Here is a 21646-nt window from a genome sequence, read left to right on the forward strand (position 1 = left end):
CATAGACAGGCAGATCTAGAAAGAAACTTTGGGTAATGGAAATTTCGTTTAATTTTAGGTAAAGAAAGAGATAGATGGAAAGGAACTATTCACAATGGTTGTAGCTAGATCAGTTTTCGTTGTGTATGCGTTAGAGGAGTTTGCATCGATTAAAGCTCATGAAAATAACGATAGAAAAAAAAAGAATAGCAACGTTTCTTCTGTGAAAAAGAGGTAGTTTGGAGGAGAAAAAACGTGCTCCACTAGATCTCGAAGAGAACAGCACCTCCCAATGTGTAGCAACAGTACTCAAAATTAGGACGAATTTAACTCTTATGCAGGTAGATTATTGCATCAAAAATGAGATACTTTGTGGGACCATTTTCCAGCAACCTTGGCAACGGATTTGGGGTAAGACTTTGATTACAGGTCTGAACTGGAGCTCGGTTCCGAAAAATCCAGAATCTTGTTAAAACAAGGGGTGCAACTAGTGGAGTGCGTCCGGCGTTGCCCTGTCGTAAAATACGAGTGAATATGTTATTTTATTTTATCCAAATTTTGGATATATTATTATAGAATCAATTCTCTATTGATTATTTCATATAATATTGTATCCAATGTATAGTCGAGATTTCAAAAGTGAAAAAAAAAAATTAATTATGTCTTAAGTGCCATCAGCGTGAATCGAAACCGAAACTTGTAGGGTTCCAGCCAGAGACGTTACCGTGTGAGTCATCCTTAGTCGGATAAGAAAAAGCCGAAAATAAACTAACATTAATGCGTAAATGTATATCTATATTTTCTCATGCGTAGCAGAGTAATTATCGACTTACGCTTATCAAGTTTTAAGTTCTTTACATTTCGACCCATTAGCAAATATTTTGGCCCCTTAATCACTATTTTGACCGGGTAAAGACCCATAATAATTTGCAATTATTTTAGCCGTTCTGTTTAGAAAGAGATACAGTTTGAAAAATGGAGCAAACAGACAGACAAACAAACATAATGAGTTTTATATATGAGATATGAGCTTTAAGGAGATTGCTCTCTCTTCTCAACAACCTTTTTCCTTCGAAAAAAAAAAAAGATCTCGCTAGTCTTTCTCTACTTTATCATTATTTTCATGATAGGTACTCGACTAATCTCTAATTCATGTAAAACATTTACAACAAGAACTCATCTAGTTACAACCACTGTAAATAATTTTTTCTCCCTCTGCATACTTATAACTAAACAGAACTTCCATGAAAAAAAAAATTTCCCAAGAACTACTCCCTGTGGAACACAATACTAAGGGGTGTTTCCCAGCTTATAGCATGGTCGTTTTCAAGTTCAATGTAAACAAATTCTTATTGAGTCGTTCTCTAAAATAATCTAATTCCCAGCTAATTTCAACCATTGTGATCAAGTTGTTATTTATTTATTTATTTATTTATTTGTAATCCTTTGAGATGAGTAATTTGTATATTTATTTATTCAATTATTTATTTAATTATTTATTTGTGGACTGTTATCCTCATCTTCACATTTATTGTTGTTTCATCACGTTTGGACCAACTCATCCTCTGGCCTGCTTCAGGTGATTAACCGCGACGAGATAGGAATGCTGAGTCTCTTAACTGTATCGCCAGTTATTACTGCCTTCCATAGTTGTTGTCGTCTATTCACGTTTTGGCCAACTAATCCTCTGGTCTGTTTTGGGTAGGGTTGAAACCACTATCTTAAAACCGTAGTGATTCAACGCTTCTATCAACTGTAGCACGGGCCCCGAAGGGCGGCGGAAGATAACGGTTTCAATCCTACTAAAAGTAGGCCAGAAGATTAATTGGTCAAAACGTAGTGAGACAACAACATCTACGGAAGGCAGTAATTAATGGGGATACAGTTACGAGACTCAGCATCCCTATCCCGTCGAGGTTAATCAAGTTACTGTTTCACTGTCCTTCTTAGAACTTCTTAATAGTCAGGAGGCAAAATCTGAAAAGAGGCCTAGAAATCACTTTAGTGGGTACGGAATGTTAGGAACAGACATTCATGTCAGACTGTTAGAGGGGTCCATACTGAAGGTTTTTCAGGTGGATGCCCACTCAATTAGGCTTTTATTAATTTTTTAGAGCAAAAACAAAATGGCTGCCATGGTTGAAAATACAGTACTATTATAATGTGACATAGCTCCATATCTATTTGAGATAATGTTATGAAATTTGCTGTAATTGGAGATAATATTATTTGTGATGTATATTAAACTTTGTTTAGTAAGAATTCCATATTTTTATACATTTAAAATGATTTTATTATCACTTTTTAGCCAAATTTCTGACGAACTTCATTGGGTCATTCTATCTCAATTCACCTGGCAATTACACCCACTAATTCCGAATTACTTGAAAATTGGCACAAAATTTCCTCTTGGAGAGTTAAGATGATTTGCCAACTTATTTGGTTGTAAACGTTATGGTTCAGATTTTAGGAGGGTGTAAAGTTTGCATATTTGGCTACTAAATTTAAGCCATGAAACGTCACAAAATTTCAATGTTATCTAAATTTTTAAAAAATACTTCCACAAATTCAATATTTCTGAAATTTGGTAGGTAAAACATTTAGAGACTGTATAATCCAAATATTTAATTATTTTAATTCTATATTGAATAGAAAAATATTTTGTTCAACCAAATGCAGCCCCCCCCCCCTCCAACATTAGTCAGGAGGCAAAATCTGAAAAGAGGCCTAAAAATAACTTTAGGTGGTACGGAATGTTAGGAGCAGGCATTCATGTCAGACTGTTAGAGAGGTCCATACTGAAGGTTTTTCAGGTGGATGCCCATTCAATTAGGCTTTTATTAATTTTTTAGAGCAAAAACAAAATGGCCGCTATGGTCGAAAATACAGCACTTATAACTGACATAGCTTCATGTGTATTTAAGATAAAATCATGAAATATTTTTAATATAATTTTATTATCACTTTTTATTCAAATCAAAGATGAAAACCATTGTAAAATTATGACAAAATCACCGATTTTTAAAATTTATGATGTTATCATAACATTTATAAGATGGTCTCATGCTAAAATAACCAAAAAACATGAAAATATAATCTAGTCTGAATCATCATGGACACAGTTCAAAGGATTTCGACAAGTTTCCGCAGAACAACCACAACCGGTGGTGCATCTCAGTTTCTTCAGACGACAACCGCATCTTTGAGATTCACAGTTCTTGCACTGGCATTGTGTGAGTTTAAGGTAAATCTCTGGCAATGGATCATCGCTCATCAGATGAGGCAGTATATTTCCAGTTGTGCCATCCTGATTCCATCCATTTCCAACCGGGGTACAAATGTCTGGACATGCGATCAGTGAAGAGAGCCAAACTTTACACTGATAATGTGCTCGCTTCAAGGAAGACCGAGTTGGTGGTAATCTCTCGGGATCTTTGGAACCCTTGAGGAACATTTTAAAACGCACATTATTGATTTTTGTGTCATTTTCATTGTTGGAATAGAGCCTGCAGATGAATTTCTTTACATCAGTCAGAGTTTGTTCCGTGAGTGTGCCGCGTCCAAGTCCATCCAGTAAGGGACCATAACTGGTGAATGTTTTCCAGGCTGTTGTTTTGCCAATGCCACAAAATTGGCTGACTGTGTCACAGCCTGATTTGGCATGGAATCCGGGAAGGTTGCGACGAAGAACAGGATCAAGCACTACATTGTGTACAGCAACAAAACTCCTATCCTTTGCTGTTCCTGTCTGGAATCAGATCTCTCTGGTTAGGTAACTGGCAAAGTGAACAAGGAGGACAAGAATGTCTGTGTCTCTGAAACTAATGACCAGCCGCTCAAATCCAAGATCTGTAACACATTTACAATGTAACAGTATTCTGGTATCAGCTTCGTCGTGGTTACACTTTAAGGAATTGACGTTTGTTCCACGGGATGATTCTGCAGCCATCCTGTCATGGAATCCTCCAGAAGTCACAACATCGCGTTCTTTTTGTGTTAATTTTGCTTGACGAATCAGCTCCATACTCAAGAACTGTTCTAAATCTTTTTTGTTCTCTGGGAGGTCAATAAACTGTCTCCAGTTAACAGGTAATGGTACGTCCCTGTTATTCACTTTGCGATATATTGGCCGGCTTTTTCCAATCCAAGAAATTCGAGTGGTATCCTTGATGGTATGTGCTTCATACCGATCAAATACGACATTGACTCTGGAGCATGATTGACTAAAGTGACTAAAGACTGAGGTCACAAAATGGTCAGCGAGTTGTCCAAAGTTTTGGATATTTGCAGGTTTTCCAATTGCTTGGACAAGTGCCTGACCATCGATGATCACACAAGTTTTCAGGTTTGTTATTGGCAGGTGTTTCTCTACAGTTGTTCTTTTCTGGAGAATGTTGCCCAAAGCTGCTTTGTTTGTCGATCGTATTACCCCAGAGGTATCTGCAAGTGAAAGTGGAACTGGCGAAAGTTCATAGCTGAGGATTTCCTTTAGGTCAACCTCTTTATTATCTGCAAACTGTTGCAGATAGTGAACTCCAAGAGTTGCGTCCAGTCTACGCACCTGGTCATAACTGGCACAGTGCCCAGTGTGATGGACAAGTTCAACGAGCGATTTCGACCGGGTCGCCTAATGAATTGCCAGGCCTAGTCCAACATGTTTTGGTGTAAGCCTTTTACGTTTCGAGACAGCATAGACAAGGTCTTGACTGATGCTCAATGCGGTCCGTTTCACAAAGTTGTCATCTTCCTCTCTGTCCACTTTCTCTGACAGCAAAATACCGAGAAAAAGAAACAAGCTCTCTGGAATAATTTGTTCGGTATTTTCTTTGCTGACAGATATGCAGTTATCAAGTCCAGGGTGAGATTTTATGTCACTTCTAATGCGTAACGCACAGTGATGCAAAGTTAGCATTGCATCTGTCTCTGATTGTGAGAACTGGATTTGCCTGAGATCATTCACAAATGTGTTGGTCTCCATTTCCTCAGATTTATTTTTCAATGTCTGAACAGCAATCTTGGATGACTGTGTAGAAAACAACAGCTGTGGTTGATGTGGATTAAGTTGTGGTACAAAGTATATTTGCCCGGGAAGAATTCGGTGCAGTTTCTCTTTAAGGCGGAATCTATTATCCCGGTATGATCCAGCTTCAATGCCAAATTCTCTGCGTAAGGAAGAGTACCTATCCCAAACATCATTCAGCGAATAGATATCACCTCGTGCCAATCCAGTTGACACTTCTGACGCGACTTTGTTAAAGCATATATCTCTGGGCGTTTCAGCTGTAATTGTATAGGACTTGGATGCTTTTCTATTGAACTCGACGTAACACTGAAGATGATACCTGGCATCTGCCGCTACAAGATCAGTAACTCCTGCTAGACGACACTGCATAACATAGCTTGTTTGAGCTCCTTCAAGAATTTTGTCAGAAACTTCAAAAGTGGCAACTAAGTATGTTTCTTTGTTGCTTTTCTTTTGGCAGAAGATGCACAAGTCAGTGTTCATAGTGGAAGATTTACTGCGTAATGAAGGTTTTCGTGGTGGACTCTCAGATGCACTGCTTGAAGTAATGGTGCGTTCATACTTTGTTCTGAGCCGTGTTAGTTTTAAGGAACTTGTGAAGGTAGAATAACAGTCTTTGTGATTGATGACTTTAATCTCTTTAATGATTTTCTCAAAATCAATGGCTTGAATTCTTTCTATAGTGCGGAAGTTTTCAGAATCATTGTACTTCTTGCGTTCTGCAGCAGCTATGCGGGCCCTTTGAATTCCAACCTCTCCAAGATTTCTAATAGGTTTCTTTGGGTCTTTCTTCTGACAAAAAATGCACAGGGTCCAATCAATACTTGTACCGGAAGACTTCTGAGAGATTTGGGTGCTCACACTCGACTCCATATTGAAGCTCAGCTCAACTCAGAACATGCTGTTGGAGAATAAGAACAAATAAAAATTATGCAAATTAGCACATTATCATACTCTAAAGAACACTAGCTTAACTAATCAAATGTGTTCATGCTTTATTTTTTTTTTTAATATCTATTAAGCTCATAAACAACATCTACAGCGAATGGCACTATCATCTTTCCCTTTCTCATGGAAAAAACGAAGAAAGATAACAAAATGGCAGTACCCGATACACGGACACTAGTGGGAGCCGACAGATAATAATTATAACTTATTATATATTACATTCATCACATATATAAACTTCTTATTCATAGATTAAATACAAGTGAATAAAATAAAAGATTTTAAGAAAATCATTTTTCGCTTTGGCAGCCATTTTGTTTTTTGCAATAATTATCTTCCAAACTAGACAAAGAACCCCACCAAATTCTTTGGAGAACTTAAACAATCATATAGTTGATGCTATAAAAAAGAAGTTTTATGACAATTGAATGAGATGTATTTTCTCTATACTGACCGTAAGCGTCTTAGGTCTAAAAATTATTTTGGGGGGGGGCTGCTTTTGGTTGAACAAAATATTTTTCTATTCAATATAGAGTTAAAATAATTAAATATTTGGATTATACAGTCTCTAAATGTTTTACCTACCAAATTTCAGAAATATTGAATTTGTGGAAGTATTTTTTAAAAATTTAGATAACATTGAAATTTTGTGACGTTTCATGGCTTAAATTTAGTAGCCAAATATGCAAACTTTACACCCTCCTAAAATCTGAACCATAACGTTTACAACCAAATAATTTGGCAAATCATCTTAACTCTCCAAGAGGAAATTTTGTGCCAATTTTCAAGTAATTCGGAATTAGTGGGTTTAATTGCCAGGTGAATTGAGATAGAATGACCCAATGAAGTTCGTCAGAAATTTGGCTAAAAAGTGATAATAAAATCATTTTAAATGTATGGAATTCTTACTAAACAAAGTTTAATATACATCACAAATAATATTATCTCCAATTACAGCAAATTTCATAACATTATCTCAAATAGATATGGAGCTATGTCACATTATAATAGTACTGTATTTTCAACCATGGCGGCCATTTTGTTTTTGCTCTAAAAAATTATTAAAGGCCTAATTGAATGGGCATCCACCTGCAAAACCTCAGTATGGACCCCTCTAACAGTCTGACATGAATGCCTGTTCCTAACATTCCGTACCCCCTAAAGTGAATTTTCAAGATTTTGCCTCCTGACTATAAACTCTTATCTTTGAGTTGTCTATGGTTGTTGATAAGTACAAGAAAAGTCGAAGAGTTCTCTATTCAATTCTATAAAGTACTATTATTATTATTATTATTATTATTATTATTATTACTACTACTACTACTACGACGACGACGACGATGACAACTAGCGAATTCACTTCGCACAGTTTTTTTTTATACAAGTAAATCACCGATTATCAATCCTGATGGTCACTCGAAAGCAGGAGTTAATGAGATTGTCAGTTGGCACACTTAGAGATTCCGAAACGCTTCCATTGTCAATTGTCGGTAAATTTTACATAAGAAAAAACTTTAAGATTTTATGTAGATTCTCTAACTTTTATTTCTGTAGGGAACACACAAACACATACAGACAATCATTGGACTTTATATATAGATATATAGCATGTGCGAACAGAAAAAAATCAATCTTCAATCATAAGAATACAATGAAGAATATGTATGTTTTTATTATTTAAATATATATATTTAAATATCCATTAAAAGTAACCACATATATTGAAAACGATTAGTCTTTGTAAGGTTTTGTTCATAGAAATTAATCCCATAGACCTACCATGTTTATGAAATAGTACTTAATAACAAGTAGAGCTATATTTTAGAATAAATGTTTATGCATGCAAACATTTTTACTACATATGTGTAGACATGTTTCGGTTGTGACCTTAATCAAGGCCAAACTTCTTCAGGCCTGTCAAATATTGACAAAGTTGAAAATAATTGTCAACTTCATCACTGCTGGCAAGGTCTGAAAATGTTTGACTTCCATCATTGTGTGACATACCTAAAGAGGTTTGCTCTTGAATAAGATCATAGCTGGAACAGGGTTGGTTCCAGGAAAAAAATTTATTAACTATAAAGGAGCGGTAGTCAATTTCGAAGCTATTAACTTAGGAAATACCAGATATATTCATACCTACTTCTCTTTCACAAATTATAGTGTTAGTTGCCTAAATAAAACCTGTCAAGCGAAGAAGCGAGTGAGCCACAAACGCTAGACACGGGACAAATCACACCTTGAGATAGCCACCGACTTAATTAACTTACTTAAATCCACTTTTGTAAAAAAAAAAAAAAAAAAAAAAAAAAAGGGCGGGTGCGCCTAACTACAGAGTGGAAAAACGGAAGAAGCTAATAAGCAAACAGGAGTGAACGAAACTTGTGTTTAAGTCCATGGCGATGCAATAAAATAAGACATTTAATAGGAATAGGCCGCAGTAAATGTAAACGCAATTGGCTTATAAAAGATAAACAAAAAAAATGTCAATCATGGCATAACCTGAGGAATTCTTATTTGATTGAAATACGACAACGGATACTGTTGAAAAAAAAAAAAATATATATATATATAATACTATAAGTATAATATATGTGTGTGTATGTGTGTGCATGTGTGTATATATATAGTCATTGTCAGACTGTTTCGCTGTGTCATAGTTCTTCAGAGTGGCTAGACAAGCAAATGCTTCAAACCAGGTACGAAACTCGACCATCTACAGCAGAGTCGGCGCTCCTAACTATTTTATTATCATTCGGCAACTGCTGAGAGTAAACGAACTGACAATGTAAACATTGTCAGTTACCCGAGAGGTCTGTAATGAATTATAAGCGAATGGCAGTTAGTGATTCCAAAGAAGGTTGCATATTTTAGCCATTAATAGAGAGACTATTTCGCTGTATATATATATATATATATATATATATATATATATATATATATATATATATATATATATATAGAGAGAGAGAGAGAGAGAGAGAGAGATACAATGGACCCCCGACATACGAGCTACTTCGAGATACGAGATGGCTTCAGAGCAAAAATCCTCCCCTACATACGAACGAAAATCCAAGTTACAAATTTCCAGATACAACCGCTAGGTGGTCGAGTGCGTCTTGTTTCACTACGTCTCCTTAATGGTGCCATTTTAATTCGAGATACGAGCTTCATCCGGGAACGAATTAATCTCGTATATCGGGGATCCAATATATATATTTGGGCAGCATTTTTCTCTTATGCATATTTTCGTAGAACAGTAGAGATAATTCCTCTGTACTGGATCATCTCGAATATCCAGTGTATAGCAGCAAGTTCCAGGAACATATACCAAAAAGAACAGTCGGAAATAAGTCATATGCCATCCACCATGATAGGCAGTTCATACACCTACGTACCTAGAAAACCAGGCTCAATATAAGGACAAGGCATGCGTAATTGCTTTAAATGATTTTAAACGATTTTAATCGACTTTTCAATAAATTTCATCAAACGCAATTTTTAACTCATCACTCGCCTGAAGACAACTCATGGAAGTAGAAAACGTTCGCAACTTTCTTTTTATACTCGAACAGAACGTTCGAACGGTGTCCCGTCAAAAAGGAAAAAAATGGATTGCAAGAAAATTAAACAAGAATCATGACTGCTGTTCAACGAAACATACATAAGAGAACTTAAATTGATGAATTTTTTTCCTGTATTTGCACTCATTTGGTCGTTGGGTATTTAACCGACTTCACGTGCACGCTGTCGGCTGATTTTTGTTTATTCTCTTCATCTCTGTCCAGATTTGTTGTTCATATTTTTTTTTTTTTGTTATCTGATGATGATTCTTCGAAGAATCGAAAACGTTCGTGATACATATAGAACATATATATATATATATATATATATATATATATATTTATTTTGACAAAAAAGATCATTATCATAATTTAAAAAAATTTTTTTAAAAAACTATAATCACGCACAAGACATCTGTTATTTTTAACACTATTTGCATAAATAAAGGATGTTGCCTAGTTGCACACACACACACACGTATATATATATATATATATATATATATATATATATATATATACGTGTGTTTGTATACGCGCGCAATTAAGCAACATCCTTTATTTATGCAAAACATCGTTAATTTATTACACACACAGCATCAGCCGTATAGCGCAATGGTGAGAAGCCTTGACTGTCATTTGGGCGGTCAGGTTTCGATCCTGGCTTGATGCAGTTGCCTGTCTAGCCGCACTGATGAGCTGTGAAACAGCTAAACATTACTGTATGTGGATGTCTATATATATATATATATATATATATATATATATATATATATATATATATATATATATAAGTTTACTTATAGTTTAACCATTTCAAATCGATATATTTCTATTTCAGGCTGCCCGCACAGTCAGTCGAATGGTCCAGCATATGCCAAGGGAAATCTTCGACGCCATTGCGAAATCAAAGGGTGTCGGTATCTTTTCTAAAACAGAAGGTCCAACTGTATACCCGGAATTCAAGCGCTTCGCTGACAAACCAGAGTGCAAAGGTTAATAACAAGATCGATCGATGTTTTCTTTTATATTTTCACTAGCTGGGCGCCCGACGTTTCCCAGTCGCAAAATTCGATTAATATATTTTAATAATATATGACGGGTGCCATCAACTAGAACTGAAACTAAAACATATAGTGCTCCAATCTTAGTCGTTACCGTTTGAGATATAGTCATATGGACAAGAAATAAGTTAAATTGAACTGACTTTTACGTATAAATATATATATTTGCACATACGTATAAATAATACATTTAGTCTACTTGCGCTTGCTAAGTTTTATTTTTTCATTATTTTAGCCCGTAATAGCTATTTTTACTGGCTTATATATATATATATATATATATATATATATATATATATATATATATATATATATATATATATATATATATATAATAAGCAAAAAATGTAATCATTTAATCCACCTTGCGTCACTCTGCGGCCTTGTGTCTCGGAGGAGATGCATTTTGAAAAAATGAAGACAGACAGACAAACAAATATAGTGAGTTATATAAATAAGATTGTAACGAAAGTAAAACTTTTAGATTTTTAAAATTCTTTTGCATTTTGATTAGATATGCGATATGCTTTGTTTTGTTTTGTTTTTTGTTTTTTAATACAATAGCTACGTGTGAACAAATAATTGTTTGCCTCTGGTTTATCCGCACATATAAACTCAATACTTTTGTCCTTAAACTTTACTTCAAACAGGAAATAGGTTTCTATTCGGTAATTTAATGGTTCCAAAATTACGTTACAAATGAGATGGATCGCGATGGTAAAAATGTTAATATTAGCCAAAATATGCCCCCCTACCCCGGTTGCAAATTTTTGCTAGTCTAGGAGAATGGTATTATAATGAATTAACATATACCACACTGTCCCCCAAATGAGGAGGGAATGCATTGGAATATGGTATCATGACGAGCGAACATATAGTACACTACTCTCAAAGTAGGGGGTGGTGCCTGGGGAGATGATCCCATAGCAACAAAACACATATAAAACTGGAGAAAATATAATAACCAAAGAATATATACTACACTGCCACTGCTTCCTAAAATAAGGAGGTAATGCTTGGGAGGGTGGTATCATTAAAACAAAACATAATACACTACCCTCCTTTCAAAAGAGAAGGTAATATGTGGGTGAATGGTATCACGAGAACTGATACTACATTAGCTCCTTTGAATTTAGAATTGAAAGATAATGTATTAGTCTGTAACTTAATTGATCCTTAAAACGTAGTACAACAATATAATTAATAGAAGTAATAGCATAGTTTTAGATTCAGACAGATACTAAATCTCCATTCGTAATCTATAATAAATGATCGATATGGATTTACTCTGTTATTCTTCGAAATTCGAATAATGAAGTTGAGATAAAGGTTTATTCACATTTTGTTGATTAAAGTTGTTTGTGAGAGAATCTTCATCTGTTAAAATGCCTGTTAAAATCAATTAGATGCCAAGTCGATCCAATTCGCAGATTAAATAAATAGATGTTAAAGGTTAACAAAAATTACTTTGTATTCTTTAGGGGAAATTATAGTGAGTATAAAAATTACGTCAAAAACGTCCACATGTCTGCGCGTTCAATTGCTTAATAATTAAAATAAATAAATAAAATAAAAATTGCAACGCGCAGTGGCTTTTTATTCTCAACGGTCACGCGAATTAACGCGGATTTTCGCTATTTGTATGCAAATTAGATGAAATCTAGCTACATAAAAACAAGCCGTTTGAATAATGGGGAATTTCGTTTTTAGGAATGTGAGACGCATACGTGTTACGTTGAGACGTGACGTATTAGTTATTTGAGTCAAAAGGAAGAAGGCAAAAGTGGGGGGGTGATAAGAAAACTGCATTTATTCATTGATGCTGGAAGTACAATGCTTCAAGAAATTAAAAAAGATAAATAGCAGTCTATCTCTACAAAAAAGGAAGGCGCCACGCATCTATTTAGATTTCATCTCATCAACAGAGCCAGTGACATAAGGACTCTCTAAACTTCAACTGATTAAAAAGCCAGAAAGAAAAACTTTCGTAGGCGCCATGAGAAGTCCAACAAATTTTATTCTTACACCAAGTCATCTGAGTGGCCGATTGGTCAATTATCCAATGGTACTTGTTCATTCACAGCATGAGGAAATAATACATCAAAATACGGCCAAGGATTTTATCTCAAGCCCCAAAATCAACAAAAATTAGACCATTCCTGTAATGACCTGGTCCCTGTTTATTTTGCGGTTAAGTTCTGTGCAGTTCTAGGAGGTCCATTCTCTCAGGCTTTGCCTTCTTTCTTTGAAAAGGGATTAGTTTATTGCTAATCGCTTGAGGCGCCCTCAACGGAGGATGCCGACGGGGCTGCCCAGACACTTTTTGCAGGTAATCAACGGGAATTCACGCTATTTGTATGCAAATTAGATGATATTTAGCTGCATAAAACCAATCCGTTTGAAGAATGTGAAATTTCGTTTTGGACAATGTGAGCCGTATATACCTATTACGTTGAGACGTGACATATTAGTTATTTGAATCGTGCGCGCTGACTTCTCAATTCCACTTTCCGACTCTAGTGTCAGAGTTCTTGCTATGGGAGAGAACTAAATACCCCAATATACGACTGCTACATTACCCCCCACTAACGCTCACTCAGTAGCAACTATATATTTACAACAAAATAAAATATTAACTCAAAAGATGTGACTGCTTCACCCCCTCTATTTTAACTTTACGCTTTGGTTATTATTTATATTAAAAAAAAAAAACATTTAAAGATATTTTTTTAACTTATCTTTAGACTTTCGTTTTTTCGTTTATAAAAACAAATCACACTATTCGTTTTCTAGAAATACGCCAATGAAGGAGGGGGAACGGTCAAATTAAGTGACTTAAACAAACTTAAGATTTAAAAAAACAAATACCTTTTGCGTTTACAGTATTCATAATATAAACCTAATGAACAGTGATTTTTAAGTCGAATAATTCCGTTATTTAAAAGTTGTTTTTAAATATAAACGATCTATTTTTTTTAAAGTGAATGAAGCCATGGTCAAGATTTGACTATAATAATAATTAGGACTAGGACAACAGTATATTCTTTTCATTATTTTGACTCTCAAGTGTGTATCCGTTGATATCTTATATGCTTTTATATAGAGTGATGTGGTTCTCGGTTGATTAACCGTGCCTGGTATATACTCGAGAGTCAAAAGAATGACAAGAATGATCTCTTGTCATAACCCTAGTGATAATATTAGTAGAATAACAAGAATATAACTTTACTGAATTAAATTAGTCAAAACAAGTAACTCCCAAAATTGTACTAAGAATCATGTATGTATCGAATGCATAGATAGTTCGAATGAATGAAGTGAAGACGAATGTATATGCAAGATTATCAGTAAAAGATTATTTTCCAGAAGTCGACAACCGTAGAATTGATGAAAAGAAGGAGTAGAAAATTGTATTTTTTATGTAATAAATAAATAAAATAACTTTTCGTTTCAGGCAAAATTGGGAAAAGATTACAGACAGACAATAATAAACATCACAAAATGTAAGACATCATGCTCCATAGCAGATTCCACTGCGAAATGATAAGTTCGGAGGGCCAGCCAGAAAACATGCGAATTCCAACTGATAGTGTAGCGGGAAGAATCTTGCATGGGCGCGCTTTGAAACTAGTTCAACAAACTGTATTCATTTGCCAAATCATTCTGTTGGTCGATGGGCAAATTACTCCGCGCCTGCTTTTCTGTTTACACCAAGAAAAAATAGTACACTGAAACACGTAACTGTTACAAATCCAATCTCTTCAGTATGCACTTCGATAATTATAGTAAAGTGCAGGTTCTGCCACACAGATGTAAACAGTGTGATCCATCTAACATCCAGCTGTAAGATTCTGCTGGAGGACAATTACCATACAATACGACACAATAGAGTGTGTAAATATATCTACTGGACTATCTGGGATATCCAGTGTATAGCAGCAAATCCTAGGAACATATACCAAAAAGAACAGTTGGAATTAAGCCATACGCTATCCACTATAACTACGCAATTATTACAGCTGCCTACCTAGAAAACGGGGCTGTTAAACCTGACATAGTAATATGGGAATAGCGGAAGAAAGTAGCAACCCTGTATGAAGTCAGTGTCCTTAATGATGCTGGCTTGAACAGAGATGAAAAGGAAAAGATAACAAACTACCAGGGTCTGATAAATTACATGAAAAGAAACTGGAATCCTAGAATTATTTCTATCGTTTCAATAATGATAAGCGCAATAAAAAAAATTTCAAAAACTACCTGACAAATATATATATAATATACGGATATATATACACGATGTAATAATATTTCAACTTTAGCAATTTGTAACTACATTTACTTAACAACTTCTTGAAAGGCATGAACCCTGATGTTCCCAATTAGTCGTATGAACTTTTGGCATTTTCGTAATTGTCTTTCTTCCTTTCAGGTACATGTGATGGTCAGTGTCAAATTACCTGCACACAAGACGGACGCAAGTACGAGAAGGTGGCCGGACTAACGCTGTCCCGTAGCGTATGTCTTGACCACGTTGTTCTATGTGATGACCAAGATCCATATCGATCGCATGAGAATTGCATTTGCCATGAACTCGGACACCTGATCATGTCATTTATGCCGAAACGCTGGAAACAAAAGGTAAAAGAAAGCGAATATTTTCTTTTCCTTCCTTCATAATTTTCATTTGTTGTGTAAATATTAACTCTGTTCAACCGCATGTTTTTATTAATAGTCAAAAATCTAACATTTATTTTTGAATTGAAAGCCATGTTTAATTGTAGAATCGTTCCCGGTGCGTAGCTTATCTGCATAAGTCCTGAGATGAAAAATAGTTTTTCTGTCGGTAGCTAATCTGTATAAGCCTTGAACTTTAAAAGTTTGCAGACGAACGAAGGGCAAAGGTGTTTCTCGTATAGATAAAAAGAATTATGTGCAGAAATTCTAACGTATCCAGTATTTTTATGGAGTGATTCCAGTTTTTGATTGGTTGCTAGCAGAACGCGTCTCCATTTGATTGGTCAGTTCCTATCATCATTGATTAAAAATATAACCTTCTACTTGAGAAATGGAAACAGTATCAAGTACTTACATTATTCCTTAATTGGAATTCATTTTTTAGTTGAGCATTATATATATTAATTTATTTTTATTTCGGACTATTATTCTCATCTTTATTAGTTGTTGTTTTCATCTTTATTGGTTGTTGTTTTTCACGACGTTTCGGCCAATTATTCCTCTGGCCTTCGTCAGGTGATAACCGTGACGGATAGGAACTTCGAATCTCCTAACTGCATTCTCAGTAATCACTGCCATCCGTAGTTGTTGTCGTCTCACCACGTTTTGGCCAAGTAAACCTCTGCCATGCTTTGGGTAGGATTGAAACCGCTATCTTCAGACAATGTCCATCTGGAACCGTAGAGATTCAACGTCTCAACGGGCCCCGAAGGGCGATCAAGGTTGGATTCTTTGATCTTATAAATCCACATTTATTATCTGATCTTCCATAGTCGGGTCCGTACCGATTGGTATATATATTATTCCTTCATTGGAATTCATTTTTGAGATGAGCATTATATATATTAATTTACTTATTAATTTAATGAAACGACAACAACTACGGATGGCAGTGATTGCTGAGAATGCAGTTAGGAGATTCGAAGTTCCTATCCGTCGCGGTTACCACCTGACGAAGGCCAGAGGAATAGTTGGCCGAAACGTCGTGAAAAACAACAACCAATAAAGATGAAAACAACAACTAATAAAGATGATAATAATGATCCGAAATAAAAAATAAATTAGTATCAAGTACTGTTTTCATTTTTATTTATTTTTTTTTTTCAAATATAGTCACAATTTATCAAGGCACGCATGCCACTTAAGGATAAAGGTTAATGGACACCGTGATGGTCAATGATGATATAAATGGCAAAAATTAATTTATTTTATATGATGGCTCATCATAAATCTGTTTACGTTGGACCTGAAAATGACCACGTTATAGTCAGCTGAGAAGCAGTTTCGTGGTATTATATTCCACAGACGAGCAGTTCTAAGAAAAAGCCTCTGCTCATAAAAATTTTCGCTTAATTTTATTTTGTTTATTTTATGTTTTATATCGACAAGAGCCAATATTTTATTTTTTACACCTTACACGCATTTCACAGGCATTAATTAAAAGTATTTTTTGTTTGTTTATTTAACTTTTTTTTTTCAGGGACATATATTAATTAAAATAGGGACATATATTAAGTTTTTAAAAAAAACACAGTGTTCAAAACAAAACAAAAATGAAGAGATGATCAAGAAAGATAAAAAGTAAAAAAAAAAAAATCACTTTAAAAATGATAATCATAATCAGCTTGGCTGATACTCAGTCGTGGCGACGAAACATGTGTCCGTAGATATTTCCAAATGTCAATATCGCAATTAAGAAGAAGAAGATTTAGTTTTTAATGTTCATTATTAAAAGTGATGAGAGAAGGAAAAAGTCAGCCGAGCTGTTTTTGCCGCACTCGTCAATATTTGCATACAGGGATGTTTATTAAAAGGAAAAAAAACGAAGGGAGCTGTCTATACTTAAAATAAAACAAGCCGTATGATATGCATACAATGGAAGAATATCTTATGAATTAATCACGTTTAAACCTAAGATATATCCCCTCCCCCTGTTTACAAAGGAAGGGTCGTTTTAAACGAATGTGAATAGCTCTCAAAATCTTCAAATGATATTTTGAGTAATTATGATTCAGAATCGAAAATGAGTTATGTTAAAATTCGTTGTGCGTGACAGTTTTTAAGTAAATGATCCATTATAGAAGAGTGTATTATTTAGAACGTCTATTATTCGGTAGGTTCCATTCCTAGTTTGTTAGGAATGTGTTGTTGGACTCTACTATCCAATCCCAATGTCGTTGGTACTATAACTAAATCTGAATTGATAAAATACATTATTATTATGGTGGTAGGAGGGTTAGAACGTATTTTTCATAAGATGTCATTAATGGCTGACTCTCTTTCCCCCCCCCTCTCTCCTTCTCTTTCTCTGTCTCTCACTCTCTCTTCTATCTCCCTCTCTTTCACTCTCTCTCACTCTATTTTTTACTTTTAATCATGAATATTGAAAAATACGTTTTCCTTCTTAATTGCGATGTCTGTGTAAAGTATTTTTTTTTTTAAACTGTCTATACATTATAGTGTCTGTTGAGTACCCCTACGTTAAATCGATCTGGTTAAAACTTATTATTATTATTATTATTATTATTATTATTATTATTATTATTATTATTATTATTATTATCTATGATATATAATATTCTGCTTGTCCTTTCCTTGGTTAGTCTGTACGTTACGTTTGGAAAAAAGCTATGCACAATTTTTGAAGCCAAACTGCTTGAAAAAAAGCCAAATATGCGAAAGTTGGGTTTTCTGGCAAATCTGGGCAAGAATATGAATGGCCTCTCTTTAATGTTGCCTCGTTTTCGAATATCATTAAAATAGTATATGATCATCGTCTCAAATAATATGAGAAAGGAACTCATAGTAATTTCGACGTGCAGTGGTTCTTCACTTAAGAAAGAAGTCAGTGAAACATTGCGTAAAAATGGAAACAGTCGAAAGAAACAGGGCAAAAAATGAACATTTTCTGCCAAGAGTTGCTGGACTTAAGGAGCAAATCAAAGATTATTTCTTATAATGTGATGTTATTATTTGTATTGAACTATGTAGCACAATATTACTTTATGATTATTTATTAGTATTTATTGATTTATCTCATTCGGGTCAGTTTTATATTTAAAATGCAATGGATACTATTTTCATAGAAATGTTAATAAAATATCAAATTTGCTGCGTTTTATTATTTTTCTATAAAAAAAAAAACTTGTTTGCGCTATTCATAAAAAATATCAGCTTTATCAAAGCATATTTGTTGATTCAGTATATTTCTCATTTCCGTGTGTCTTGGTAGTTAATAAATATTATAGGTAATAGACAAATTAATTCCAGGACAATGCAATTTGTTGCTTAGTTCATAATTACCATCTGACAGTTTTCTACTTTATGGAACTATTGCTAAACATACATTTTTAAAATAGATATTGTTCTTTCTTTTCCATTGGGGGCGGGTGAGATATTACGAGAAACGTTCGCCCTTTATTAATCAGCTACGAAATACAGAATCCGCTACTTTCAAATGTGTACATGAATCAATTCTTCTATTCGTTTAAATTTACGAAGAACATTCCTAGTTAATAATAATTTATCTATACTGATATAGAGAATTGTGGACGCTTTATTGCATTATATATATATATATATATATATATATATATATATATATATATATAACTACTTCATTTACTCACATAAAATTAATATACAAAAGTATAATTTTATGCGTAAACTCTAAGTATTTACTTCAAAAGTGCTCAATACGTAGGTAGAGCTAGTTAGTAATTTATAAAATATATATGCCGATTAAGCTACACTGAATATTCCGCGTTCCATCCACTCTAGTATTCTTCAGGCTTATGCGATATATATATATATATATATATATATATATATATATATATATATATATATATATATATATGGAGATGACGAAATATCGAGATCTTATGTGAAACATGAAAAGAGACTGGAATCTTAGGAAGATCTCTATTATTCCAGTAGTTGTAGAAGCAAAATATTTTTAAAAAATCATCTGGAAAATATACCCGGTGAACCAAGTGCAAGAAAAATGCAAACAATTGCAATTAAATTAGAATCTTCAAAAGAAGTGTTTGAAATGATGGTGAATAACTAGCATCTGGCTAGATACCTCATCCCAAATAAAAACAAAATGATAAGAAAATTAAAAAAAAAATGTTATGTGCGTGTGTGGATGTGATTATGTGTGCACGCGCGCCTGTTAATATCCGTTCGTTTTGAGCCAATCTTGGACGAGTTTAGACAGATTATTAACCAATTTTATATGTCAAGTATTCGTTGAGGATATCAATTCACAAACACAAAATCCGGATTATTAGCAACAATGAAAAAATATTAATTAAATTAAAAATGAAATTGAACAATAACTCAAACAGAAAGCTAAAATTTAATAAAAGTTAATAAAGCAAAAATGTTTTTTAAAAATAATCTGAGAGCTAAAGAATAATAATGATGGAAAAGTGTTTGGGAGTTATGTCAGTAATTACCTCCCTTTCCACCGAAGGGAACAGCTGATATGAGATAGTTTTAGTAGTGGAGATAGAAATTGCCCTGGCTCCGCGGCACTCCTCCTCTAATGGAGACAGCACAAAAAACTGAGGACAATATTAATCTGTAATATTTTTCTTTTTTTGTTTATGTACTAACGAATAACTGCTTAGCAAGGCCTATAGGGCACTCGAGGATAAAGGTTAATGAATAAAGGATTAGTAACAATGGTTGAGACTGACCAGAAATTACATTATATAAGAGGACGACTCAGCAAGAATTTGCTGATATTGAACTTGAAAGTCACCGTGCGGTAGTTACTTTGGAAGAAGTCCCATAGTATTGTGTTCCACGGATGGAGAGATATTCGAAAGAAAATTTGCTCATAGAAGTTCTGTTTACTTTTAGATGTGTGAAACAGTGTGAAACAGCACTAACCTTATTTGAGTTTTACCGGTTTCCTCCGAAGGAGGAAGTTACGTGGGAGTATGAAATTCACAAGAGGTCCCCACTCGTATGTATATTCCCGTTAGGGGAGTTGACAACGTTAGGTTTTGCAATTATTGCAGGGGGATGTTGACGCCCTCCTACATACAGCGCCTGTAATTCCCAAATTGGTCACCCATTTTAGTAATGACTAGGCTCAACGTTTCTTAACTTCAGTGATCTGACGGGAACCAGTTTGTCAGTATGATTATGCCGGATTGCTTTTAGATACACAGATGGAGAAAGGAAAATTATATAAAGTTGTTGCAGCTAAACGAGTTCTTGGTAAATGTTTTACAGGGTGAAACCATAGATTTTCAGGGCATTTAAACATCTACAATGAAAGATAAAGCCGAGAAAGGCTGACAACGTCTCTTCAACTGATGCATGGTTGCACCCTTGCTTTTTTGTTCTGTTCTGAAATCTTTGTCAAATATGCTGTTAACCAATATCGTCTTGTTACATGTAAAACGGAAAGAAAAAAAGGGCACCTATGTAAACGAGAACCTCCCAAATTAAAATCTTGAATAATTATCTAAACTCAAATGTAAATTAATATTAAGCCGACTTCACAAATTCATAAAAGTTAATTATTGGATTTTAATTATAAGGTGAAGCTCGAATTATTCAAACTCGAGATATATAATGCCAAAACATCTACCCATTAATATGGGAGGGGAGATAATCATCAAAAGCGTCCTGAATTGTGGCCATGTCACTAGTAAGGGTGCTGGAGGTAAACGTTTCGTCTGGGCTGACGTTATCCGCCTGATAGTAAGGGAACCGAACATTGGATTAACCACTAAGGAGGCTGTCCTATCAGCAGGCGCAAAGTACTGCGACTGCTGTATTGCCATTTGGTGAATGGACTCTGGACCATGCAGTAGTCTCTGGTGGGGCCTCTCGATGCCATACTAGTGGGTAATTGTTACGGCTTTACCTTTTCATGTGCTACAAAAAAAGAAAAAAATTTCCTGTCTTTTTCTCTCTTACTTCCCCTCTCTGTACTGCTCTAACCAAGTATGCCGACCTGTTCCACAAATCCCAAAACCTCAACATGAAACATCTCCAGATAAGAAAAAACTCGAATAAACCTTTTTTTATTTATTTTTTTTTTTTTTACATAGGCATCACCACATTATCAAGACCAAGAGGTCACTCAAGGATGAGGGTTAAAGAGTATACAGTAGAAATTGGACAATATAGTAATCATTAGTAATGAAAATTTGGTAAATTTGATAACTTATATGGAACAGCTCATCAAGAACTTATTTATGTTAGACTTGAAGACAACCATATTGTAGTCAGCCGGAAAGCAGGAAAACGGAAGACAATTCCACAGGCGTGCAGTTCTAAGAAAGAAGCTTTGTTCATGGAATCTACGT

At 34.5% G+C, this 21646-nt stretch overlaps 1 protein-coding gene across 1 annotated transcript in view; it reads left to right on the forward strand.

Annotated features, from left to right (window-relative positions):
- LOC145293996 (uncharacterized) overlaps nt 1-21646 on the forward strand; it is a 126882-nt gene that overhangs the window by 85997 nt on the left and 19239 nt on the right. The window contains exons 4-5 of the mRNA XM_080140909.1: nt 10355-10508; nt 15007-15215. Coding sequence (XP_079997035.1) covers nt 10355-10508; nt 15007-15215 — 363 coding nt within the window. The remainder of the gene's footprint in view (nt 1-10354; nt 10509-15006; nt 15216-21646) is intronic.

Source organism: Euprymna scolopes, chromosome 15 (assembly GCF_053919585.1).
Source record: "Euprymna scolopes isolate OS-2025 chromosome 15, ASM5391958v1, whole genome shotgun sequence".
NCBI lineage: Eukaryota > Metazoa > Mollusca > Cephalopoda > Sepiida > Sepiolidae > Euprymna > Euprymna scolopes.